This window comes from Triticum urartu, chromosome 6, assembly GCF_003073215.2.
Source record: "Triticum urartu cultivar G1812 chromosome 6, Tu2.1, whole genome shotgun sequence".
In the NCBI taxonomy this organism is placed as follows: Eukaryota; Viridiplantae; Streptophyta; class Magnoliopsida; order Poales; family Poaceae; genus Triticum; species Triticum urartu.
In genome coordinates, this window is record NC_053027.1 from 308,335,563 (window position 1) to 308,362,097 (window position 26,535).

At 43.9% G+C, this 26,535-nt stretch overlaps 1 protein-coding gene across 10 annotated transcripts; it reads left to right on the top strand.

Annotated features, from left to right (window-relative positions):
- The first annotated feature begins 1,511 nt into the window (after nucleotides 1-1,511).
- On the top strand, nucleotides 1,512-26,535 carry LOC125513339 (serine/threonine-protein kinase EDR1-like). Of its 10 annotated transcripts, XM_048678428.1 has the most exons (17): nucleotides 1,512-1,817; nucleotides 1,906-2,109; nucleotides 2,491-2,682; nucleotides 2,789-3,027; nucleotides 3,322-3,417; nucleotides 3,492-3,632; nucleotides 7,814-7,902; nucleotides 9,146-9,227; nucleotides 16,479-16,575; nucleotides 16,764-17,064; nucleotides 17,222-17,345; nucleotides 17,424-17,443; nucleotides 17,618-17,774; nucleotides 17,880-18,168; nucleotides 18,249-18,321; nucleotides 19,103-19,201; nucleotides 19,294-23,925. In XM_048678428.1, the coding sequence occupies exons 1-16, from the start codon at nucleotides 1,572-1,574 to the stop codon at nucleotides 19,183-19,185; spliced, it is 2,433 nt and encodes an 810-aa protein (XP_048534385.1). In that variant the 5' UTR covers nucleotides 1,512-1,571; the 3' UTR covers nucleotides 19,186-19,201; nucleotides 19,294-23,925. The 10 variants fall into 10 exon arrangements, with proteins under 10 accessions (XP_048534385.1, XP_048534391.1, XP_048534383.1 ...); XM_048678434.1 differs by lacking the exons at nucleotides 19,103-19,201; nucleotides 19,294-23,925 and adding an exon at nucleotides 26,368-26,535; XM_048678426.1 differs by lacking the exons at nucleotides 19,103-19,201; nucleotides 19,294-23,925 and adding an exon at nucleotides 25,999-26,240.

Below are 26,535 nucleotides of genomic sequence, written 5' to 3' on the forward strand. Positions count from 1 at the left end.
TATATCACAAGATGTATCTCTATATTAGGTATACCTGGCACATATATCTCTTTTGCTCTTCCTCTTTTTGCTTATTTAAGTTCTGTATCTTTATTGTTTGAACTTTACTTCCTTTTGCCACTTCTTTTGAGACTTGACCAAAAATGCAAGACAAACTATCACAAGATATTGCACGGATTAACTATGAGGCACCAAATAGTGTGCAAGATGTCACTACGATGCTCAAGGCCACGAGGCCCAGCAATACTCAAATAGCTAGTCTCGATGGGCTCAAATTTGTCGTGAAGGGGTCGAATGACTTTTAAAGGTAATGTCAAGGGAAGAGTAAGCTTATGTTGGAATGGATACCTCAAGTCAGCACCCTTGACAAAATCAAAATGACCTGCCTCGCTTCACGTGAAGTTGTCAAAAGAGGATGAAATGGTCACCGTTGTATGTGGTGTAAGTTGATGTGGTAGGGGTACCCAATGGGTAAATGTGAATTAGGAGGCTTGGAGCTTTCCTATTCCTCCCGCCTTTGGTTGGGAGGCCTGGAGCTCCCTCTCCGTCCTGCCTTTGCTTCATCTGGGTGAGTCACTACTCCTCAGAGAAGTAGACCTTGCTGCTGGATAGGATCGGCTGCTCCAACTTGGTTTACGACTCACAATGATCATAAGCAGTCTTGAGCTGGCTTGTCACCTATTCAGTTGAGAGCTTCGTTGTATCGAGTATAGTCTCGATTGACGGCGCAATCTACACATACCTCCAAGGGATGACACACAAAAACTTCTCGACAACCCTATGTTCATCGATGGGATTGCCATGGATGGTCAATGAACTAATGAAGCCCTCCATATAAAGAGAAAAATACATTGTATGCTAGAGGCGACGAATCGTAATCGCCGGGTTCGCGAACCCCTTCTCTAACTACGATTCGCGAATCGTAGATGTGTATCCCCCATCAAATCTGATTTGGTAGATGAAGCGAATCCTGAATCGTGAACCGAGCGAATTGCGAATCAGGTAACTGTGAGCTGAACAAGGGAGGTTGAGCTTGTATTGTTGTTGTGAGGTCTAAATATAGTACATAGACAAGTCGATTGCTAGCAATCGACCCATATATGCAAAAGGCATCTGCTAGTACATGTAATAGGCAAATTGACTACACTGTGTACCTGCATATACTGTCTTACTGACTAAGAAAGTTCTAGCTGACCTGTGCTAATGTGCCAATAAAACAAAAGGCACAAGGATTACAGCTAACACTAAGCGAAAACTAGGATCACTTATATCGTGGTAAATACTGCCCATACTGTATATACACTGCTAGCTAAATGCAGCAACTCTTGCTGCATAAGTAGGGTGTGTATAACCAATGAAGTTTAAATAATAGAAGCTGTGTTATTGGTATCTGCTCTTTCTTTTTTACTGGCCAAATACAAGAATCAACACTCTATCTCTTTTTAGCTTATGCACACTAAGAGTCAACACTCGTCTAATTCAATCTATTTGTTGTACCTTTTCGTTTGCAGACTGGTTGATCTGTATGATGACATTCGTAAAATGATACTGTATTTTAACATATATTTGAGATGGATGATCTGCCAGATGGTGAAGGGCAATCTGATATACACTCTACTGACGCAAATTGGCTGTCCTCACATGAAGAGCATAAGTTCCAATCCGTTTCCTTGGCTAAGCAGGACCACAATTCGGATTTGGCAGATTCTTCTCTTAACTGTATGAAAGGTGACCATTCATTTTGCGCTTCTCAGGAATTATGGTCTACTGGATCTCTATCGAGTCCAATACCCAATGGATTTTACTCAATTATACCGGTAAGTGGATCTTATTCGAGGTACCAATTTGTTAGCACTCTCTCTGTACTTCTTTATTTATTTTATATTATCATTCTGAACTTTGTAGGATAAGAAACTGAAGGAGTGTTTTGACGCCATTCCTTCTCCTGATGATCTATATTCCCTTGGAATAGAGGGCTTCAAGGCTGAGATAATTCTTGTGGACTTAGAGAAGGATAAAAAGCTATCTGCGATAAGGCAGCTATGTGTAGCTCTGGTAAAAGGATTGAGTTCTAACCCAGCCGCAATGATAAAAAAGCTTGCAGGTTTGGTAAGTTCTCTCTGAGATCCTTTATGCAATGGGGGACAATGATGCCATCTTCTTTTCTTCTTTAGAAAAACTGTTTGCTGCAATTTCTCTATGATCAATTGCTGTGTAAATAAATCACAAAAACTCTTCCTTGTTCTGCAACCATTTTAACTGACCTATTTATTCCTTGAAGTGTTTCGTGGATTCTAGTTGCTGCTTGATGTATAAAATAACTCATTTCTGAAGTATAGATTGTTTTTTCTTGTTTTTCCGAGCCTGTACAGATATGGATCTAATTACACATTTTAAAAGGCTGCCTTTAGTTACATTTCTTCCGGCCTGTACTGATGTGAAACTATTTACGTATTTCCGTGCGAGCATAACTTTTAATGATAATTGCAGGTTTGTGACTTCTATAAGCGACCAAATCCACAGCTCAGCCCTGCAAGAACTTCTTCTGAAGAAAATTTTCATTTCATGGAAAACAAGGGAATTCAATTGTTGGGGCAGATAAGACATGGATCTTGTCGGCCCAGAGCAATTTTATTTAAAGTCCTTGCTGACTCTGTTGGTATAGATTCTAAGCTGTTGGTGGTAAGTTCTATTACCTTCTCGTTAGTGCGTCTGCACTTTGAAATAGGATTCTTCCCACTCGTGAAATTCCTGAACCCTACATTACTATGTTATTTAATATGTGCAGGGCATTTCAGATGAAGAATCTCATGAACACGATGACTCACCCAAACATATGTCTGTTGTTGTTATGCTGAAGTCCATGGAGTTTCTCGTTGATCTAATGCGTTTTCCAGGACAACTAATTCCATTCTCATCCAATGCTATAATCACATCCCATATATCTGCTGCTGGAGAGAGTGACTCTGCTGACTATGATTCTTGTGATTCTCCTCTTGAACCGAATAGTCCTTTGTGCTCTCAACGGTATGCTTGTGTATTCCCTTTTTGATATACCTGTTTCTGGTTCTGGTTATGTTTGGTCCCTTGCAGGGATCTTATTATTGCATTAGCAACATATGATAGTATGATACTGCTCTGTTTGACTTCAGCTTTGGGCATAGAAATACCTGTGCAAACTTAAAATCATTGTCTTGTTTGCCAGGAACAATCTATATTTCTAAACATCAATCTGTAGTCTTAGAACTATATAATTGTAGCCTTCTAGTGCCTTGATATTGTTCCTGATAAGCACTATTGCCAATTTATGTCACTTTTCAGGCAAGAGCAAGATGAAAACAATAGGTCATTTAAAGTTCCGTCCCTAAGAGACATCATGCACCGAACTTCAAACTCTATGGAGGGCAAATTGAGATGGTAAGCCTCAAATAAATATAACAATTTTCTTCCATCCTTCTACATTCTCTTTCATCCTTGCTCTGTTTTTTCAGTGTTCACGTTTCAGAATTACCTTTTTATTTTTCCATTTCATGGTTTACAAGTTCATCACATAGTGAACCAAATGTTGCCAATGCCTTATGTGGACGCCGTGGGAGGAAAGCTAATGAACACCAAAGAACTGCCAGTTCAAGGTTCTTAGTTTTACCCTTTTCTGTTTACACAGTAGCTATTGTCACCAATCTGGTAAATTTGTTCATTACATGGTTCAATCTGGTAAATTTGTTCATTACATGGTTCTTTTAGTCTGGCGTGAGATCTCTTTTGCCGTAGTAATCTTCTGCACTGTCAAAGTTCTGTATCTTACTATTTTCTACCTCTAATATGCATGATAGCTGCTCAGACTCGTTCACCATCAGAACTTAGTTCTACACATGATGGCGGAGGGTCACACTTCTGTAGAATGTTAGCAACTAAAGGCTATGGTTTGTGCGTGCAGAGATTAGCAGTTGTTTGTTACAGAGATAATCATGTTCTATCTATCTAGCACTTCTAAGGGCCTATCTGAACTTTAGAAATTCGAGAACGTAGGAATAGGAATATCACAGGATTGATAGGATCTTCAAAAACATGGGATTATCTGCAGTGATGAGTTTTTTTTTAATATTTCACTGTTTTGACTATAAACTTAGGAAAGATGAAAATGTTATAAATTATATGAAGAATTAGATCAAATTATCTAGATATTTATCTTCTTTTAATTTCCTTTTATTTATACCAGTTTTATGTTTTCCATTTCTGCTTATGATTACTGGTTTCGAAATTTATTTTCCTCATTATTTTTTGATTTTCCAAAGTTTATTGAAATTTTACTAAATTGTTCATATTTTTCCTTGATTATTAAGATTTAGACTTAGTTTATTGGCACTAAACTATGTTGTACTGAACTTTCCTTATAAATTCTGGGCGGTAAGTAGCCATGAAAGCAGGAAAAAAGATGGTTAGCCAAATAGAAAAAAATAGCAAAAGCTGGATTATCATAATCCATCTCAATGCCAAATGCAGCCTTACCATGGTGGTTTAGGAGTGCAGGTCACCTTGTCGCCGAAAAAGACGAGGTCTGAGCGACCTCCTAAAGCCCAAATATCTGGTAGAAGCAATATCCTAATGGCTCTCAAAAGACAAATATGCCCATGAATTTTGCCTTCAAAATTATCTTTTCAAGGGCACTTGTGTCTTTTTAGGGTGCGCTTGGAACTTTGGATACAAAGTAATTTTACAGTTTTTGAGGAATACCGTGGTTTCTAAAAAAAACCATGGTTTTAAATACTTTGAGGTGTTTGGATGAAAAAAATACTGTAGTTTAATAAATCATGGTATCTTACCTCTTTTTTCAAAACAGACCTCTTTTTTCAAAACAGAACCGAGAGAAAAGGGCAGCGCCTTCGACTCCTCGTCATTAACTGTAATGCAATTTATCTTCTCATTATTAGCCGTTTCAGGCTAGGTGCTTAACCTTTTTTTAATTTTGTTGGTCTCTCACAAGCCATCTTCTTCTCGATGCTGTCGCCAGGGATTCCTTCGTCTGTTGGTCACCATGCCGCAAGGGGTAGCATGTAGTTTGTTTTTCTGTAGACGACCCCATCGGTTGAGCCAGCGGTGCAAGTCACTCTCCGGCAATCTTGCATGCTTCTATTGAGTCGCTGACTGACGATAACTCTCCTCCGAGTAGCGGACGTCTAAAACAAAGCTCGCCCATGGAGTAGATTAATTTGTTGTTGGAGAACACTCAGTACGCACAGCAGGCTAAATGGTAGCTAGCCGATCGATTCTACTCCCTCCGTTACCAAATATAAGTCTTTCTACAAATTCCAATAAGTGACTACATACGGAGCAAAATGAGTAAATCTACACTCTAAAATATGTCTACATACATCCGATGGTTTTTGTTAAGAGGAGCAACTTGTCTTATATTGCAGAGCCCAAGGCGTAAATATACAATACAATGGACTTGGAGTACAAGGAAGGAAATCTAGGCTAATAGACACCTAGACCAATACATAATGTTGCAGTGTTGCAGTAATGGCTCTGACCCTTCTGAAGGCACCACCCCTACCCTATGTAACATGCCATGTGGGCAGTCAACACAAGTCAGAGTAACTCTTCATGGGTCCAAGCAAGCCACCCTGGCCAACAAAATTCCAAGCAAGGCTTCATGGTCAACTAGTCAAATGAAGATCCCCAAAAGTCAAAATGGGTAGTTTAGGGGTTCTCCCCTAATGGGCTACAACCCACCTCCAACCCCAACTAGTGGCATATGGGACCAAAGGAGGGAAAAGTACCTAGTAGCCTTGGTCATTTGTCAAGGACCCCTAGGCTATACAAGGCCCTCCATAGGCATGTAAATCACTCACTCAAGAAGGGGGTCACTCTCCCCTACTAGCTCTCTTAAGAGTTAGGAAGGCCGAGATCTGGAGTCCGAGGGACCAGGTGCGGACTAGTTGGGAGTCGTGGCGACACAAGTATTCCGTGCAGCGGGCACCACTCTTGACGACCCTTCCATAGGATGTTGGTCATGCTCCCATGAGGCGACAAAACCTATTTAAAAACATCATTGAGTCGAGTGTACGACGACCTTCACTATAAGGCCGCCGTACGCACCCCTGCCTACTCATTCCCAACCACGCTGCTAACGATACCCTTAGTAGAAAGTTGATTCTTGAGCGTCCGCAAGTAGTCCTTAACACCCCCTCTCTCAAATGCAAAGCGTACACAAAGCATTTCATTTGAAAAAGTGTAAGACTAAGATAAATAGCGAAATCCCAAAATCCACGTTCATAGTAGCATGGAGTTTTTAGAAACATGTTGAGTCAAGCCAAAAAGGGATAGAAGAAGCATGTTGCAAAGATCATAGCAATAGAAACCGGTGGCGCAAGAAGCTCGGGGGCAAGAAAGGGGTGTAGATCAACAGCAATGCAAAAGGAGGCTACATAAGTCGTACAAAGACAACCACGCCGAGAAAGGCCGCAAAAATTGTACAGAAAGGGCCAATGCTAGAAAAGAAGGCTGACATATAAATCTATGGTGGACACACATGGCATAAAAATAGTGTGTAGGGTTTTATAATTCCAATAATTATACTAGAACTCCAAATATGCATATGAGGTATATCTGAATCATTCCCTATAATTTGAGGAAGTCATGTCATCGTCCACTCTTTTTTATTTTTATTTTGAAAATCAATTTAAATATTCCTTCCTTAAAATCTAAATGTGCAAGCAAAAGATTATGAGATGCATATGCTTCTAGTAACACCCCAAATTCATTTTGGGGTGTTCGTTGCGCCATTGTGCGTTTCTTTAGGGGATTGGACTCCACCTCGACGTGTTCTTGGACGCCAGATTTGCAGATGACGAAGGGTAGTTGCGGGTGGCGAGGTTGACATAGAACATGACGTAGTCAGTGATCTTGAAGTGTATCGAGAGGGTGGTAGTTATGGCGGGTAGGGTTGAGAGGGAATTGGCGGAGGGTACCTAGGTGATCGACGGCACAATGGCGAGGGCCCGTGCATCGCGGAAGGGGAGCCGGGTGGGGAGATCACGGTGTCGTTGAGGCCAGCTACTTGAGATCCTGAAGGATCGGTAGCAACAGAGGTCGACGAGGAGCTAGGGCTGAGGGCCGTGGTAGTGTCAGCCATGGCGAAAGAGAGGGAAAGCTTCTCGGTCTGATTACCAAGAAGAATGTTGTATTACTCACATGATGATTACATACACTGTACATGACGCTATATATACTAGCCATGGAGCAATGACATGATAAGGTGTGTACAACACGCCTATCTATGTGTAGGCGTGGGCTTCGTGCGCGATGACGAACTATGCGCAGGAATCGATCGAGCCGGTAGAGCTGCGGACATGGAGGAGGATGACGTCGCCCAACATATTGATCCCTCCACTTTGAGACTGGTGTAGTCTGACCCCTCAGGATAAAGCAATAACATGACACGGCATGGCATATCATGGCGTGAAACTGAGTTAACGCTACATGTAACTAACTCAGCACCATTATCCTCTCACTCTGATGGTGAGCTCCGCATGGCCCCAACCGCATCATACTGCCCTGCCTCTGACATATTAGTTGCTTAAAAATCAGCCTTTGTTGTGGTCAGCTTTTAGATGAAAAGCAGCAATCTGGAAATGGCTAATTTGAGTTAATTGTCCCATATTTATATCTCTTTGAGGGTTTTGTTTCTGCTTGCTTTATCTTCCCGTCCTATATTATTTATATCAATTCTTCTCTGCTATATATAGAATCTGTAACTGCTTTAAAGATTCAGAATGGATTTAGATTAAAATGTATTTATTTGTTCCTGTAGTCCAGACCATCCATTGTCCAGAGCACATGGGCGCTCAAACTTGGGTGACAGACAGTACGGAGATGGTGTAGCTGTATCAAGGTACCTCAGTAAGTTTCTATTTTATTAATTTGTTAAGTCTTAATCATCAAATAAGAAGATAGTTAAATAGCTCATTGCCATGATTTAAAGGAAATGCCTGAACAATGAAGGTAGCAACATTTTTTATTGTTCAAATAGGCCAAGTTATTTGAATATGATAAATAGAACCAAAGAATTCTCGAGTGTCATGTTTTTGTTTTATTTTATAGTTTCAAAACTCGGCAAACAGCTCCTTGAGCGTCACTTGTTGTTTTTAATTACATTGGCACCATATTTAAGAGGAAAATAATCCTTATTTTCCACCCATCTCTGTCGCCGGTATCGTTATCCTTGAGATCGTCGGTGGTCGCCACATCTCCTGCTACAACCCCGCCAGGTGTCATCAAGGGTGACGCCGAGCGCCTTCAGCGTACAGTAGTTCTGTTTGATCCATGCTTCCTCCCAAAGCTGGTTCTCACTGCTAACTGGGTGGATCTGACTTCTCTAATTGATTCTTTGTTTAACCTTTAAGATTGACTTTCAATCGGCATATTGCCTTGTATTTTTGGGTTTAATAGTGGGAATTGGTGCTGACTGGTTTCTTGGACTTCCTCCCTTCTTATTTTGAGAATAAGTTCCTGGATTTTTTTCAGCATGTTAAGGTTGTACGTGCAATCAAGTTGTACTTGGTTCATTGGGGTCGTGCTTTAGGGCATAAAAGATTATATATATGACAAATTTTATCTACAAGCAGTGGTAGTTACCACCACTTCAGTTTTGTATGTTGTATGTAGTATCTATCAAATCGGAGAGTATGTACGTGTAGTATGTAGTATATAAGAATGTTTAGGTAGTATATATACTACTTTTTAGGTAGTATGCATCGTATTTTGAGTATGCTCTTTTTTACGTACAAATGTATACGTATTTCACAAATATAATAAAAATCTTGGGTCAACTTACAATTTTTTCATGTAATTCAGTTTGAAATATCTTATATATAATATATGAACATATTTATAATGATAAAGTAGTATATATAATACCATATGGTAGTATATGACATATGTGGGGTAACTACCACTGGGTGGTAGGATGGATTTTCCCTATATATATATTCTATGCTTTGTTAATCTGTACTTAACTTTGGAAGCCAGCTCATATTTACAAGCTATTAGTGATTAACAATATTGCAGTTAACATTGTTGCTAATGCTGCAGTATTATCTTCTCTTTGGCCTAATTAATTGTGTCTTACTTGATGTTAGGTCAGATGGTGCATCAACGTCAAGTGCGCGGAGAGGACGTCCAAAAAGTATGAGTACATCCCCTGAAATTGGTGATGACTTTGCGAGGTTTGTAAAAAGGACTTCACTTGCTAAATAAGAAGATTTGCGCCAAGTTTAGTGATAACCTTGATATTTATATTTTCCTCAAATGATCAAATTGACTAAAATACTTGGTTAACTTCTAAATAGGCAGTATTATATTTTTTTCATTTTTGGACAACAATAAAATATGAGAAAAGGAAGCAAACTAGGTACATGATTACTCGGGTTCACTTTATTGATGGCCATGTCGTGTATAGTACACATTCTACCTTATGCTCCATTCCTGCCATTACTCTTTCCTACCTTGTGCGTGCAGTGAAGCTGTGTGGTTTGAATTTTCATGAATTACTCTCCTAGCGTCTTTTAGTTCCAACTAGGCATGTAACCACTTTATATTTCAAGTAATTATCTTGGTGTTGGTTACGTATTTTCTCTCAATAGTTTTCGGAGGCATTTCGTAGTCGGACCTTTCGCAGTTCGTACTGTGGCAGATAGTAGCCGCACAAATCTTTCTGACGAGCTCTCATTTGGTGCTGGACGGAGTTCGGGATTTTCACGCCTTGTTTGTGCTACAAGGCGACCATCCATGACTCAATTGACTGTTGCAGTTGGAAGCTTACATGGAAGTCCTGGGTTACCTCGGAAGTGAAATTCTTCTTCTGGGTTGCCACCATAAACTGTTGTTGGACCATCATTGCCTTGCTCACCAAAACCTACTGCACAACCCATCATGCATGTTAAGCGGCCAAATATTAGAGAGAATACATCACCTCCTTGTGGATTGGCTTCTCTAGGGTCATCTAGTGCGCAGTTCCCTCCTGGATCCATGCCCCTAGTTGTGTTCTCGTGTCGATTCAGCTGGTGAGTATATCTCGTTTGTTGTGTTACTCCCTCCGTTCCAGAATATATGGTGTATTGTTTCCGTGCAAGTCAACCATTTGAAAGTTTGACCAAGATTATAGAACAAAATAGAAACACCTGCAATACCTAATAGATAAAATATGAAACTACCTTTCATGATCGATCAAATGATATAAATTTCATATTGTGAATATTGATATATTTTTCTGAAAACTTGGTCAAACTTGTACTCGTTTGACTTTTGAAAAAACAAATACACCTTATAGAGGGACAGAGGGAGTACTTCCTTACTGAGCAAGGCACTTTTGCTTAGTTCTCTTGTCCTGGTGCTCACACCTACAATGGTGTTGCTTAGCGCAAGCATCGTCACCTTCTTGAGACGGCTCATGTGGATAATTGTCACTTCTCTTCCCTTCACTTTTGGGGTGAGGTTGCTTCCAGATCAACCTATCGTCCGAATTCAGACTTCCTTTGGTTTGCAGGGTGGCACTTCCCTTGAGTGTCTTTGTTGGTCGTTCTACTGACTACTTTGCACTTCGGTTGTTCGGTTGTGTTTGCTATTTCCTTTTGGCACCTCGTGAATGCAACAAACTGACTGTTGACTTTGTCATCTAGGTTACAGTGATGAGCACAAGGGCTCCCGGTGTTGGGATTCTATTGGTTGTCGGATGCAGATTTCTCGGGATGTGTCTTTCGATGAGTCCCATCCTTTATCTACGTCGATCCTCTCCTTTGGCCTCCGTGGAGGATATTTCCTTCTTGACTTTTCTTGAAACACCTATCACTCTAGTTTCCCCACAGTAGCCTAGTTTGGGGGTCGAAGGTCCATTCCCTGAGCTGGGGTCGGGGTCGATCGACCTAGATTGAGGGCCAGGAATGATGTGGGGTCAAGCTGGGCCAGTTGTTGGATCGCAACCACAATCGATGAATGTTTATCCTAAACAGTGTGCAAAGTTCACGTTGATTTACCAGGCAATCCACCGCATTGTACGCCGCTCCACTGGTTTCCTCAAGTCCGTTGTCCGCAACTCCGCCTTCGAGCCATCAAACTATATACTACGGTATACATCTCCCCCATCTTGCCATTGATGGATACGTCATGAGCCAGCAAGGTCTCATTACGCAACTGCCCTACTACGTTTGGTTGTAGTTGCCGCCGCCGTTTGAGAATCTCCCACAACACCTGCTGATGTAGGGAAAAACCCTAGTTCATGATCTTTTCACACTTGGAGGTGAGGAAAGGATCAAATCAAGAGAAGAACACAAGATGAACATTCAGTTGACAAAGATCGAATCACTCATGTGCTAAATCCACATACACACGAGGGATACAAAGGTCCAAATCCAACACAAGAAGTTTAAGAGGAACTAGTTCATCCCAATCATTAGAGGAATTGAGGGCTTGATATCCAAGAGGATCTTCCCTAGAAGGGGTCTTGAATCCACTAGGGGATCTTCTCACATGGAGGCCTTGATCTCCATGGGAGAGGGTAGTGAATGAGCAAAGCTCTATCTCAAATCTGAGCTAATCCTTTGTTGACCCTAGTTTGTCCAAGTGAAGGGGTATCTCTATACCTACTAATAAAAGAAATTAGTATTCTTAGTCCGTTTTGCTATTTTATAGAAAACCCCCTAATGTTTTCTGACATTAAACCCGCAGTACATATCAAATGTTTTTTAAAATACTCATATTGTTAGAGTACGTAATGGGCCTAATGGCCTAGGCTGGCGGTATAGCCCGTTAGTCCTAGGGTTAATTAGAGATAAGGGTCGCTTGCTTAGGGGTCAAGTAAGCCTTGCTTGGGACTCAAGTAAACCTCTCTATATAAAGAGAGGAGATGTATCAATCTAATCAAGCAAGAATTAAGAAGGAAATCCCTTCCATCTTGCCCGGCCGTGGGCAAAAGGCCCCCGGCCGGCCCTCTCGCGCCCTCCTTCTAGCAGCGCCATAACAATTTGAAAAGGGAGGAGAAGGTGGGGAAAGCTAGATCCACCTGCAACACTTCGAATCCATGGATCAAAATCAACAAAACAACATCATAACCAACAAATCACAAAAGTTTTGGTGGGGCTATTTTTGTGGGGATTTTCGAAATTGGGCAAAAACACACAAAATTGGGGCTAGAAAATAGAGAGAAGTACTCTTAAGGTGTGAATCAACCTTGCTCTGATATCAAGATGATGTAGGGCAAAACCCTAGTTCATGATGTTTTCACACTTGGAGGCGGGGAAAGAGGCAAATCAAGAGAAGAACACAAGATGAACACTCAATTGACAAAGATCCAATCACACATGTGCTAAATCCATATACACACAAAGAGGGATACAAAGGTCCAAATCCAACACAAGAAGGTAAAGAGGAACTAGTTCACCCCAATCCTTAGAGGAATTGAGGGCTTGATATCCAAGAGGATCTTCCCTAGAAGGGGTCTTGATCCACTAGGGGATCTTCTTACATGGAGGCCTTGATCTCCATGGGAGAGGGTAGTGGATGAGCAAAGCTCTATCTCAAATCTGAGCTAATCCTTTGCTGACCCTAGTTCGTCCAAGTGAAGGGGTATATATAGTCTAGGGAGAGAGAGGGGGATACATGGGTGTAAACCTGAGTGACTGCGCACAGTCAGGCATCGGACGTCCGGTGGCTCGCGTGGATCCGAACGTCCGGAGGGCGTCGGACTTTCGACGGTTTGGCTCTGTTGGGTCGGTGTCGTATGTCCGGTGAGCATCGGTCGTCTGGAGGCTCGGTCGTCCGGAGGCTCGGTCGTCCGGTAGGCGTCAGATTTCTGGTGAGGGGCCTTCCAAGAACCACCACTCTCATATCGACCACCTTGGCTGCTGCTGCCACCACTGTACCCTCGGCCTCCATCTCTTCTGGGTGCAGTGCAGAAACGACTGATATGCCCTGTTTGACCACAATGATAGCACTCCCTGAAACCTTTGTCTTCAAGATCAACAAGGCCCGCCCCCATGCTATTCAACTTGACATCATTGGGCATGAGCTCAAGCTTGAACACCTGATCCACGTGGGGCACAACAATGGTGCCACTTGCAGGAGGTAACTCCTCGGCAGCTTTCACAGTCATGAGCTGCTCAAGTTTCTCTACAGCAGAAGTAAGTTCAGCCTCCATGATCGCCTCCCCTTTCTCCAATCAGCAGCACCAGAAGCAAAACAGCAGCAACTCTCAGTAGCAGCAGACACAGCAGCAGCACCTTGCCGCCTCCAGAACCACAGCCCCTACCGGACAGTCTGGTCGTACGAGAGTGCCTTCCAGATCGACGAGCAGACCACCGGATAGTCTGGTCCCAATCTGTTCTTCAATCAGCACACAGGTAGCAGCAACCACCTCCACACGCAGCTCCTCTCCGCCTCCAGCACCACCTCTTCTCCTACCTGCGCAGCAGCACCAAGCTCAGCAGCAGCAGAATCAGCAACTGAGGCACCAGCAGCCAACACTTCACCACCCCTCTTCCAAAGCTCAGCCGCTTCTCCCGGTCCCACTCGCTCACCCAGCAGCAGCACCTCCGCCTCATGCGCGTGCGCAGCTCGCAGGCAGCCGCTTGTCTCCACCACGCAGCTCGCTGCCAATTTCCCCACCGGACCTCGCCGCCTCGAGGGCGACTCTACCGCCATCGCCTTCCTCCCTCAACCTCGCTCTCCAATACCATTTAGTTGAGAGAGGAAAGCACCTGGTGGCTGCTCGATCTCGTGTGAAGTGGCGCCCATGATGAGACAACGTCTCCTCTTCTAGGTTAGTGAATGGGCTTGGGCCTTTTGGGCCAGACTGGAACATGGGCCCACATACGACATATTTACTTCTCCAATAGTAGTTTGTGTCTTGCGTGTAACTCACCTTTTTTCTTTGATGCATGTTTGGTCAAAATGAGAAATAAGAGATATTGGGAAAATAAATGTAATAGCATCGAGAAATAATCGCAATATCCACAATATTGTGATATGAATAAGAGATAATAGCTTGCTACTTGAGTGAAATTGCATTGGAGCACACAGCGACCACACCCACCGGATCTGCCCCATTCATTTGCCTCAGGATTCACACCATTATATTAGACAGTCTGTATTAGGAGATTATGAACCATGTATGTCACATAATATAGGCTTGTATTCGATATCCTTTTCGGACTGACGTTGTCAGTGAGCACAGACCTCAACCACCAGCGCCCAAAAACCTAATCAATGCACCCACGCCGCACCTTCTCTTCACAAAGCCATCTTCCCCTGGACGCCCATTCTCCCCTACCATCAACTGACACTGCTCATGTTCTTCTCTCCACTTTTCTGTTTCCTCTTTTCACTCCTGGTCTTCTCCTTCGGCGATGTGGGAAAAAAAGCTAGGAGGAACAAGGAAGACTATGTCGCCGACGGGGAGCAATGTTGAGGAAGAATGAGGTAGCCGTCCGAGCTTGCTGCGTCCCGTGCGGACACAGCCAATGACACAATGTCCGCCCTAGCCGCTGACACCAAGTCCCGCGACCAGCGAGAAATGCAATCGCCGTTCTAGCTTGTCGTGTCCTGCGTGACAGCGGCCAGCGACACCGCGTCTTCCCAGGTCGCCAGCACCATGGCCTTCGTTCCTGCTGCCAGCGGTACTACTCAATGGTCGCCGTCGAGCTCGGCATGGCACCGCGTCTTTCCAGGTCGCCGGCACCATGGCCTTCATTCCTGCAGCCACCAGATGCTTGTACGTCATCCACGTCTCGGTTGTCCCCGTTGACGTCGAGCTCGGCATGGACGTGCTCCGCCTCAGCAACCGTGCCTGCAGCCAGCGGTACTGCATCGAGGTCGTGGGCTTCATGCTTGTGGCCTGCGTCCTTGACCTGAGCTTTGCGCGTGGTCGACGTCCCTTGACCTGTTCCCACTTGATGGCCACGAAGTTTTACTCCAACCCATCTCAGCCTGAGCTTCCTCGCATGGGACATGACAGAGTTGTGGGGCCGAAATAAATGTGATTCATTGTTCTTACTATGTTGTATATTTCTCGTATTGGTTGGAGGGAAAAGTAAACTGCATTAACTGTATTCATCCCAAGACAATAATGGACGTGCAGATTTCAGAGGGGTGCAGACCCGAGTGCTCCACGTCCCCTCCGCTGCTTGAGTCTATATTTTAAAAATTATGGCTCTTACTTTGAAGGAGGAGAGAGATTGTGAAAACTCTGAGTACAGGGTTTACCTATTATTAATTTTTGTTTGTTATATTATGCTTTTTAAAGTTCACGACAACCATACAAATGGAAAATATATTAAGAGTTCTTGTAAAAAAGGCCCGCCTTATTGTCTTTGCCCCGGGTGCCCAATATGTCAGGACTGGCACTGGCTCCCTGGTGATGTTTGACGGTGTTACACCGACTTTGTCACCGACATGTGTATTCACATTTGTGGTCTTTGTCTTTGGGGCGTCCTCTGTAGCAAGATCCCTTGTCCGCTGTGCCATGTTGCCTATGTGGAGTCTTCACCACCGGTTCTTGTCCCGGGTGCTGATCCAGCAGCTGTGAGGCTTCCAATGTTGCTGATGATGCTACAGTTGCTGCCTATGATTAGAAGGTGTCTGACTACCAGGTGGCTCTACTCTTATCATGATGAGCTGACGCCTACACTATACTTAGTGGTTTGATGATGATGCATGGTCTGTGGCTGTCCTCTGTGCTGGTGTCGTGCCTCAGTTTTATTCTGATGTTGTGGGTTTCTCTACGGCCTTCAAGATGTTGCTCTTCTTATCATGACGAGCTGACGCCTATACTATACTTAGTGGTTTGATGATGATGCATGGTCTGTGGCTGTCCTCTGTGCTGGTGTCTTGCCTCAGTTTTATTCTGAGGCTGTGGGTTTCTCTACGGTCTTCAAGATGTGGGTCACCTTTGTCAGCTTTATCAGCCCTTGGGTGATGCTTACATAGCGGGATAATACATGAAAAGTGTATGCAACTGATAAAAACATCTAAGGCAGAGAAGACCAGTTAGGAGAGGAAGAGGGAAAAAGAGGAGGAGAATGACATGGTTGGTGTGTAGATTCTTAGTCAGGCATGCAAAGCAACAGTTGGACCTATTTGAATGACTGATAAAAGTCTAGTTTTAGGTTGATATATTTGGTTCGTGCCCAAATCCACAATACCGTCTTTTGACCATGAGCAACAATTTGGTTCTCAATGGATGATTGCCAAATTTTAGGCACGCCTATGCTTCCTTTGTTCATGCTATGTCTAGTGTATTACTTTGCCAATATGACCACACCAAACCTTTGTTAGCCAACTTTTTAGTAGGGTTTGCTTGTGCTGTGTAGTTTTGAAGTTCCTGAACTTATTTGCACTCTTGCAAATTTAAGGATTTCTACGCAACTTCATCTTTTCAGATTTTTGATCTCTGGGTTGACATAGTATATTGTTTTGCTTGTCTTCAGGGCAGTTAAAGAAATGAGTGAAAGCATGAGGAAAAATCGCCATTCAAGGGCACATAATGATGGTAGTCCAGGACATTCAAATGATTCACAGAGAAAAGTATGCTTTTGTTCTTTTAATTGTTGACATATCTTTTACTAAAATTTCAGTGATCTCAGCACAATCTGCTTCTTTTCAAGAAAATGTTCTCTTTTTACTCAGTAAATACACTTGATAGTTTGTCGGAGTGGCTCTAAATTACTAAGTTTGGTGGTTGACAATTGCAATTGGTTCCTTGTTATATATAGGAGGAATCAGTAGGTGACCTCAACGATGATGAGGTGTCAGTAAGAGAACCAAATGTTCAGGAGGGTTCAAGAAGGCACATTATTACTCAGAAGGCATTGTCATTACCTTCATCACCGCATCGGTTAGGTAACCATGGTTCTAATCTTAGAGAGCCAGCTGACTTCCTTACAGCAGAAGATCTGATGTCCACTTGGAATAAAGCATTGCAATCTTCACCATTTCTGAACAAGCCATTATTGCCTTTTGAAGAATGGCATATTGGGTTCTCAGAGATTGCTGTTGGCACTCGTGTTGGAATAGGCAAGTACTATGTCTCAACCATCGGGCTATATTCGAGTAATTTTTATGAACTTGCTAGACAAACGGGATGTTTTGAATGTAATAGATGTTCTTGAAACTGAATTTCTCTAGAGACGTTTCTATTATTTAAAGCTAATGCTCATGTTTATCCTTTTAGGTTTTTTTGGGGAAGTTTTCCGTGGCATCTGGAATGGAACAGATGTAGCTATAAAAGTATTTCTGGAGCAAGATTTAACAATGGAGAACATGGAAGATTTCTGCAATGAGATCTCCATACTTAGGTTTTCATATAGCTTTGCTGCAATTTCTGTTATTCTAGCAGTTCTGTTCTCTTATTATTTCCTTTTTCTTATTTTCAGCCGTCTCCGACATCCCAATGGTATTTCCTGTACAATCACTATATAGCAGTTTCAATTTGTTTGTTTGCAGTTTTGGTTTCATTTTCTGTGCTGATCTTACTGGTCTGACTGTTTGAAAGTGTTATTTTCTATTCATGCAAGACCTGATGTAATTCAAGGTCTTCTGACAATGGTTATGTTGTGCTGGACTGCAGTCATATTGTTCCTTGGTGCATGTATGAAGCCTCCTCACTTATCCCTAGTCACTGAATATATGGAAATGGGTTCCTTGTACTATTTGATTCACACAAGTGGCCAGAAAAGTAAGATCAGTTGGCGAAGGAGGCTAAAAATGCTCCGTGATATCTGTAGGTGAGCAGATACACTTGTTTATCGCTAGCATTTGATTTTCTGGAGTACCTGATACATCTCCTTTTAGTTGTGTAAAATCTTCATCTGATTATTTGTTTGTACAAGGGGTCTTATGTGTATGCACCGTTTGAAGATAGTTCATCGTGATCTAAAGAGTGCGAATTGCCTTGTTAACAAGCACTGGACAGTCAAGTTATGTGATTTTGGGCTCTCTCGGTTATTGTCGAATTCTGCAATGAGTGACAACTCATCTGCAGGCACTCCAGAGTGGATGGCTCCTGAGCTTATTCGTAACGAACCATTTACAGAAAAGTGTGATATCTTTAGCCTCGGAGTTATCATGTGGGAGCTTTGCACTCTGAGTAGGCCCTGGGCAGGAAAGCCGCCAGTTCAGGTAACCAACATACTTTGTACATCCCTTGCACCTCGTCACCAGATGTAAATCAACTCACACAAAGTGTTGTGTAATTTTAGGTTGTTTACTCTGTTGCGAACGAAGGGGCAAGATTGGAAATACCAGATGGACCTCTGGGTAGCTTGATAGCAGGTATATTTAAGTTTATTTATGAAAAAAGGCTTTTGCCCTGCTTTATTATATATAAAGCAACGATCAACAACAACCCGGTACAAACGCATGCCAGCACAACACACGCACACACCCAAGGCAGGATACATAGGCGCTGAGCGCAACAACACTACCCCTAGCACTACAAGAGCAACCGGGGGCTTCAACCGCGAACACGCCACCGCGAAGAGATGAAGCCGCATACGACGAACCGTGGGCTCCAAGGCGGTGCCTTCAGGAAGGTTACAACACCGGATTTTGCACTTGTAGTCGACCAACATTTGGCTACAGCAATTCTTCTTTATAAATGGACAAAAGCCATTTCCTTAAAAGCTATAGAAGAGACAGATTAAACCTCATAGGGCTCGTCCCATACTTCCAGCTCTAGAATATACTGGTAATTAGTATGTGCAGAAGCACATTAAATATGTATGAAGGGTACAATAAATGGCAGCCCAGTGCATGTAGCTCCCGCTTGCGCAGGGTACGGGCAAGGGTCCGACCACTTTGGGTCTATTGTACGCAGCCTTTCCCTACATTTCTGCAAGAGGCTGTTTCCAGGACTTGAACCCATGACCTCATGGTCACCTCATGGTCACAAGGCAGCAGCTTTACCACTGTGCCAAGACTCCGTATGAAGGGTACAATACAACTTAAAATTGGTAATCTTCTAAAAGCAAAAAATATGATATGGAGAAATAAAGGCATATACAAACAAAGATCTAGTACTCATACTTGAAACTACTACATGATACGTGCGAAGATCAAGAGAGGAGCAGCATTTGGAGAAAGCTACAGGCTGCAGGCGGCAGATTCTCTGTTGATGGGTCCCAGGTTCATCCATAGCCTTAAGATATATTGTGTATGTCACTTGCGAATCCCTGTATTTCAGATGCATGTCAGGCCCTCCTATGCTCTCTGAATCTCATGTACCTGTTCATTGTCCGACAACAGCCGTAGACCTTCAGATCCTCATCGCGTGGCTGGAGTGTAGTCATAAAGCGGTACGCAGAGTCACTTAAGCCGTCGTCTGAGCAACGTCCGATCTCCATCTGCCGGCTATGATCAAATAACTGTAGCATGCGCACTTGCTGTACCTGTTCATGTCGCTGTCGGGCTGCTTTTACCTTCAGTGAACTTTTCCTCTTTATAAAGACCTCAGATCCCATCGGGAGAGGCATCAAATGTAAACTGGGTTGTAACCCTAGCCGCCACTGGAGTGGTTGGCCTACTTTCCTCTTCTTGTAAGAACCCTAGCGAGTTTCCTCTGAAATCAAGCAAGAATTCCTCTGAAATTCCATGTGTTTGTGTTCGTCAGTTAGTTAGATCTTAATAATTGGTAATCAGAGCATATGGTTCTCGGCGGCGTAGTGGATTTGGGGGAGTTTAGGAGCTTGCTCCGTTCCCAGATCCCGGTGGCGGCACGGCAACGGGTGGCACAGGCGGCGGTAGATTGCTCGAGTGTAGGCCTGGCTTGGGTAGTGGTTGCTTCAGAACTTCTCTGCAGCGGTAAAATCCCACCCACCCATCCTCTCCAGTGCACTGTTGGCGGTGGGCGCAGGCGGCGGTGTTCGGCGGTGGAAGAAACAGGAAGCGCAGGTCCGGTTGCCACTTGTGGTTGTAAAATCCCTCCCTCGCCCTCCCTGTTTGTGTTCTTTATTCTGTTCGGTGTGAAAGCTTCCTGCTTTCATAAACCCTGACAGAATCATGGCTCTCAACTCTAACTCCGCGGACACGGATCTCCTCGAGCTCAAGTCCCTCCAGTTAGATGTGCAAACACTCCAACAACAGCGAGCTGCAGATCGCCAAGAATTCATCGAGTTCACCCACTCGGTCAATCAAAATTTTGCTGTTTTGCAAAGCAGTTTTTCCAAAGTTTAGTCGAGTTTGGATGGTTTCTTCTCAAACCAACCGAATCTGGGCAAACGCCTACTGACTGAAGGCCCTCCAGGCACTCCTGAAAACCTACCAGTCCACAAAGATGCGGGGATTTCACCTGGACAAGGCAGCATCAACCGCACCTAAAGTCCATGGCCTGGTGACCACTGTAGTGCCTGATCCCACCACCAAGGAAAATCCAGCCGAGCTGGCTGCCAGACACCCATACAGTTGTGCATGGGTCATTTCTGATAGCCTCCTCACAGAATTTTGAAACCCACTTAGCATTTAGTGTTCTCGGACATAGAAGGGCATGTGTGCACCAAATACTGCTTCTTAATTGTAAATGACTTCTCATTTGCAATCTGAGAAGCTGCTATATACAAGGGGCATTGCTCATCTATGCAATGTGCTATCACCCTATCACTACAGTTTCTATGGTAGACAAAGTTTCTGTTTTGAGCAATGTGCAGGGTTAACTGGTACACATTTATGAAGCAAAGATGCTTCACAAATTGCTCCTCTGGATGAGCTCTGTCCTCATCAAACCATATCCTCTTCTTCATCTTCTTTGCTCTGCTTTTTCTACCATTGGGCAACACATATGCCAATGCCTCAGCACCATCATCATCTTCCACACCAAGGTCTTGTGGTTTCTTGTCCTCATCAGATGATGGAATCCAGTCCTCCTCAAACATGTGTTCTATACTCCCATGTGAATTGCTTGTTGGGCCTTTTCGTTGTCTCTTGGCCGTTTTCTTCTTTCGTACATCTTGCCCTAGCTCATCCTCTTGTTTCTCTTCCTCCAATTCCTCCTCCTCTTCCTCCTCTACATCCTCTTCTTCACCTTGTGGCACATACAACTCATCATCCACCTCTAAGTCACACATTTTGTCAACATCTGTGTCCCCTTCAAAATGAAGTTCTGGGTCATTCCTCTGTCTTCTTATCTCCACAAGCTTAGCTATGATATCACCATATTCTATCAGATCATCATCATCACTGTCCTCTTCATTGTCCATCACTGCAGCTTTCCTTTTCAAACAAGTCTCCTTCAGTCTTTCTTTCTTGTTCTTCCTAAACATTTAAATTTCCAGAGCCAACAACACTACCTCCTGCTAGATCCTGCGATCATGCCATTCCCCTGACCCCATATGCTAAAATCATCAACCAAAGAGCTAACAGACTTCCACACCACCAAAAAGATGCCCTGGAAGAATTATCAACAACATGATGCTGAGACACATCATCCAACACAGTTCCAGTCCTTATTCATCTCCTGCTATATTAGTCAAAAAGAAGGATGCGACTTGAAGACTTCGCAATGACTACAGGAAGCTGAATGCTATGACAATCAAGAATAAATATCCTATTCCTGTCATTGAAGATCTCCTAGATGAACTGCATGGGGCAAAATATTTTTCCAAAATAGATCTCAAGAGTGGGTATCACCAAATTAGAATGAAGCCTGAGGACATTGAGAAAACAGCTTTCTCCACTCACATGGGCCACTATGAGTATATTGTCACGCCCTTTGAGTTGACAAATGCACCTGCCACTTTCCAATCCCTCATGAACTATTTATTTGCCAAGTATCACAGAAAATTTGTGGTTGTGTTCTTTGATGTTATTCTGATTTTTAGTGAAACTTTGGAAGGGCATAAAGAGCACCTCAGAGAAGTATTCAGAGTGCTGAGAGAAAACCATCTCTCTGTAACTTAGCCAAGTGCACTTTTGGACAAACTAGTGTGGAATACCTGGGCCACATCATCACTGCTGAAGGTGTAGCAACAGACCCTGCTAAGATTGAGGCCGTCACTAACTGGCCTGCTCCTACCAACATCACTGAACAAAGGGGATTTTTAGGGCTTGCAGGCTACTACAGGAGGTTTATACAGGGTTATGGAGTTGTGGGCAGGCGTCTCTTTGATGCTCTAAAAAAGGGCAACTTTCACTGGTCTACCACTCAAGAACAAGCATTCCAGGACCTTAAATTTAGACTAACAGATGCCCCTGTCTTGGCCCTCCCTAACTTTTCCAAGCCTTTCATCTTGGAACCAGATGCTAGTGGCTATGGTTTAGGTGCTGTCCTCATGTAGGAAGGAAGGCCCATTGCTTATATGAGCAAATCTCTTGTCCCTAAAGCCCAGACCATGAGCACTTATGACAAGGAAACTATGGCAATTATGGAAGCTTTAAAAGAATGGAAACATTATTTTGCCAGCTCTTCCCTGATCATCAGAACAGACCAACAGAGTCTCAAATAAATCCATGAGCAGAAACTTACACAAGGCATCCAACACAAGTTACTGGTCAAACTCCTGGGCTACAACTACACAATTGAGTACAAGGGAAGAGAAAACAGAGCAGCTGATGCACTCTCTAGAGTGAGACACTGCTTGAGCTCTTTAGCTGCTAGTTCTATTGTTCCCTTGTGGATCACTGAAGTTGTCAAATCTTATTCCATGGACCCCAAGTACAAGGCCATCATTACTGAGCTGGCACTTGATCCCCATGCTCATCCTAATTACACATTCCAACATGGCATCCTCAGATTTAAGAACGAAATTGTGATTGGCAACAACACTTCCCTCAGACAGGATTTAATCTAGACATTCCATAAGTCTGAACTTGGAGGACACTCTGGAGAAAGAGCAACTTACCAGAGAATACACTTGCTATGTCACTGGTCTGGCCTGCAACAAGATGTGATTGCATATGTTAAAGCATGCCCTGTTTGCCAGCTCAATAAATCTGAAAATACCACATATGCTGGCCTTTTACAGCCCTTGCCAATTCCTGACTTTGCCTGGTGCCACATAAGCATGGACTTTGTGGAAGGTCTGCCAATGTTTGAAAACAAAAACCTTATACTGGTGGTTGTTGACAGGTTCACTAAATATGCCCATTTCCTCTCTATGAAGCACCCTATCACTGTTCAATCTGTTGCCAGACGAGTAAATTGCAGGAAACCACCACTTTGAAGGCTAGGTTTGCAAAAAACACTACGTTACATTTCTTTTTGCAGAAAACACCACATCTTGTGTAATCTTTTTGCAAAAACCATTGATCGGCGGATCTTGCTCTGTAAAGTGAGATTATGACAGATGGGTCCCATTTTTCGCTAACATGGCATAACATTTTACCAAAGACAGCGCTAGACGGGTAAAAAAGCGAAAACACCCGCAAGTTTTTCCCCTGTGCTGCCCATGCCCTTGCCTTGTCCTGCCATCACAGTCAGCCGCCAGAGGAGAGAAGCCCCCAATCCCGCGCGCCGTCGCACGTAGCAGCCCGCCAGAGCTCCAACCCTCGACCTCGTCTGCCCTCTTCTCTCTCTCTCTCTCTCAACCGTCCTCCCAGTGCCGCCATCTCCCTCCTCCGGGCGAGGGTTGCCAGGGAGAAGACAAAGCCGGCGAACTGCATGCCGGCTGCTGCCTTCCTCGGCCTCAATGGCGTCGGTCACCACCATGCGCCAGCCGCCGCCGTGCTCACCTCCCAGCCCTGCAGCGCTCCCGCCTCTGCCTGGCCGCACCCACCGCAATGCCAGCCGCGTCACCGCCGCCCTGCTCCGCCGGCGCTCGCCGCCGCTCTGCCAGCCGCGCCGCTGCCGCCCTGCTCTGCCCGCCGCCGCCGCGCTCCGAGGAGGGAGATGGAGAGAGGAGGCTGCGCTCCGCGGCCACCGAGGATGGAGGAGAGAGGAAGATGCGGTGTCTCAGGCGAGGGAGTGGCTGCCCGGCCTCCTATGTGTCGGTGCCGGGCGGAGGATCTGGCGGGAGAGATGGGGATTGAAGGGAGTGGGCTAATTGCATGTTTTCTTTTTGATTCAGGGGTTTCTGTGTAAAAACTAATGGCTAGTTTGTAAATTCAGAATAGAAGTGATCTGGCACGAAATGTTACGCCATGTAGGCAAAAAAGGGCCCCAACTGTCATAAGCGTGCTCAATGGAGCCAAATCCGCAGATCAGTGTTATTTGCAAAAAGATTACTGAAGACATGGTGTTTTCTGCAAAAAAACTGTATTGTAGTGTTTTTCGCAAACCTAACCTTCAAACTGGTTGTTTTCTGCAATTTACTCGTTGCCAGACAGTTTTCAGACCACATATTCAAACTCCATGGCCTCCCCAGTGTTATTGTAACTGACAGGGACAATTTTCACCAGTAACCCGTGGCAGAAACTTTTCAAATCACTGGGCATCAAGCTTCACGTGAGTACTTCATACCACCCCCAGTCTGATGGGCAGACAGAAAGGGTTAACCAATGCTTGGAAAATTACCTCGGTGCATGGCTTTCCAACAGCCTACTAAGTGGCACTCCTGGCTGGCACTAGCTGAATGGCGGTACAACACCACTTTCCACACCTCTCTGAAAATGACTCCTTTTCAGGCTCTATATGGTTTCCCACCCCCCATGGTTGCTGAATCCAGTCTGCCTGATTTTCTGTGTGAGGACTCACCTGACTTGCTGCTCAACAAGGACCTAGCTCACCAAGTGATCAAGCAAAATTTGCAGAAAGCACAAGAAAGAATGAAACACTTCGTTTACAAAAAGAGAAAAGAAAGGATCTTCCAGGAAGGTGATATGGTGTATCTCAAGATCCAACCATACAGACATACCTCTCTCAGTATCCATAGACATTTGAAACTACACTCCCAAGTACTATGGACCTTTCAGAATTCTCAAAAGAATGGGTAATCATGCTTATCAGTTCTGCCTGAAGGGTGCAAGCTTCATAACACATTCCATGTGAGTCAGCTCAAGCAACACATTGGTACACATGTCATTCCCACCCCCACCCGCCATTGGGAACAAGGGCAGATACAACTCCAACCTGAAGCTATCCTGGACAGAAAATTAATTCCTCGTCCTGAAGGTGATATCTCTATTCCTGTGGTCAGATGGTTGGTGAAATGGCTCAATTTACCTGTAGAAGAAGCTAGCTGGGAGGATTCTGCATTTATCCAGAAAATCTTCCCAGATTTCCAGCCTTCAGAACAAGTCTGATCTTCACAGGGGGGGGGGGGGGGGGGGTATTGTCAGGCCCTCTGCTCTCTGAATCTCCTGTACCTGTTCATCGTCCGACAACAGCCGTAGACCGTCATATCCTCATCGCGTGGCTGGAGTGTAGTCCGAAGCGGTACACAGTTACTTAAACCGTCATCTGAGCATCGTCCGATCTCCATCCGTGGGCTATGATCAAATCACTGTAGCACACGCACTTACTGTACGTGTTCATGTCGCTGTCAGACTGCTTTTACCTTCAGTAAACTTTTCCTCTTTATAAAGACCTCAGATCCCATCGGGAGAGGCATCGAATGTAAACTGGGTTGTAACCCTAGCCGCCACTGGAGTGGTTGGCCTACTTTCCTCATCTTGTAAGAACCCTAGCGAGTTTCCTCTGAAATCAAGCAAGAATTCCTCTGAAATTCCATGTGTTTGTTTTTGTCAGTTAGTTAGAGCCTGACAATACATAGGATCCAACTGTTCCAGTTGCTCCCAACCGTGAACCGTCGGATTGAAATTCCAGTGGCTGTTATTGGTCCATATTGGTGCACTACGTAGGATTGTAGATATAGTTATACTTGTCCCGCGGCGGAATCCTAGTTAAACAAAATAGTTGCTGTGCTATTATTCAAATGGTATGTGTTGGCAACCTGCATACATCTATTTCCAAATCTGCTTATTTTTGAAATATATCCAAACATACAAAATTCAGTGATACCTAAGCTCCGGTCAAGAACTTGATGTTGACCGTGTGAAACATGTTGCAATTTTGTTCGGTAGATTGCTGGACAGAACCGGAGAAGCGACCAAGCTGCCAGGAGATCCTGACCCGTTTGCTTGATTGCGAGTACACCTTATGTTGAGCTATTTTAGCGCTAGTATGTATAGCGGCTAGAGGCAACACATTGGTTCGGTTTATACATCATTTCTTTTCCCCTCTTTCACCATTTTGACATCTTTGAGATGTAAATTATCAAACTGCAGTATAATAATAAGAACTTCTCATAGCATCCTGAATATTACACCATTGTCCTGGATTAAGCAATTTCCATTATAGTCGTGTATTTCTTTGTTCATGTGATGGAAATGCTTATGGGATGTACCATTTGTCTAATATAAGTTTGACATAGCTATTATGTATTGTTGCAGTTTAAATTTATTTGGGTGGGGAACTGGGAGAACTAGATGATACCCCGCGCGCTGCAGCGGGACTTATGCTTCTCAATTGATGCAAAGTGAATTGAAATATCATGTGATAATTGAAGTGCTTGCTGACACCATATGCCTTCTAAATTAATTGAAGAAATTTGAAGATCA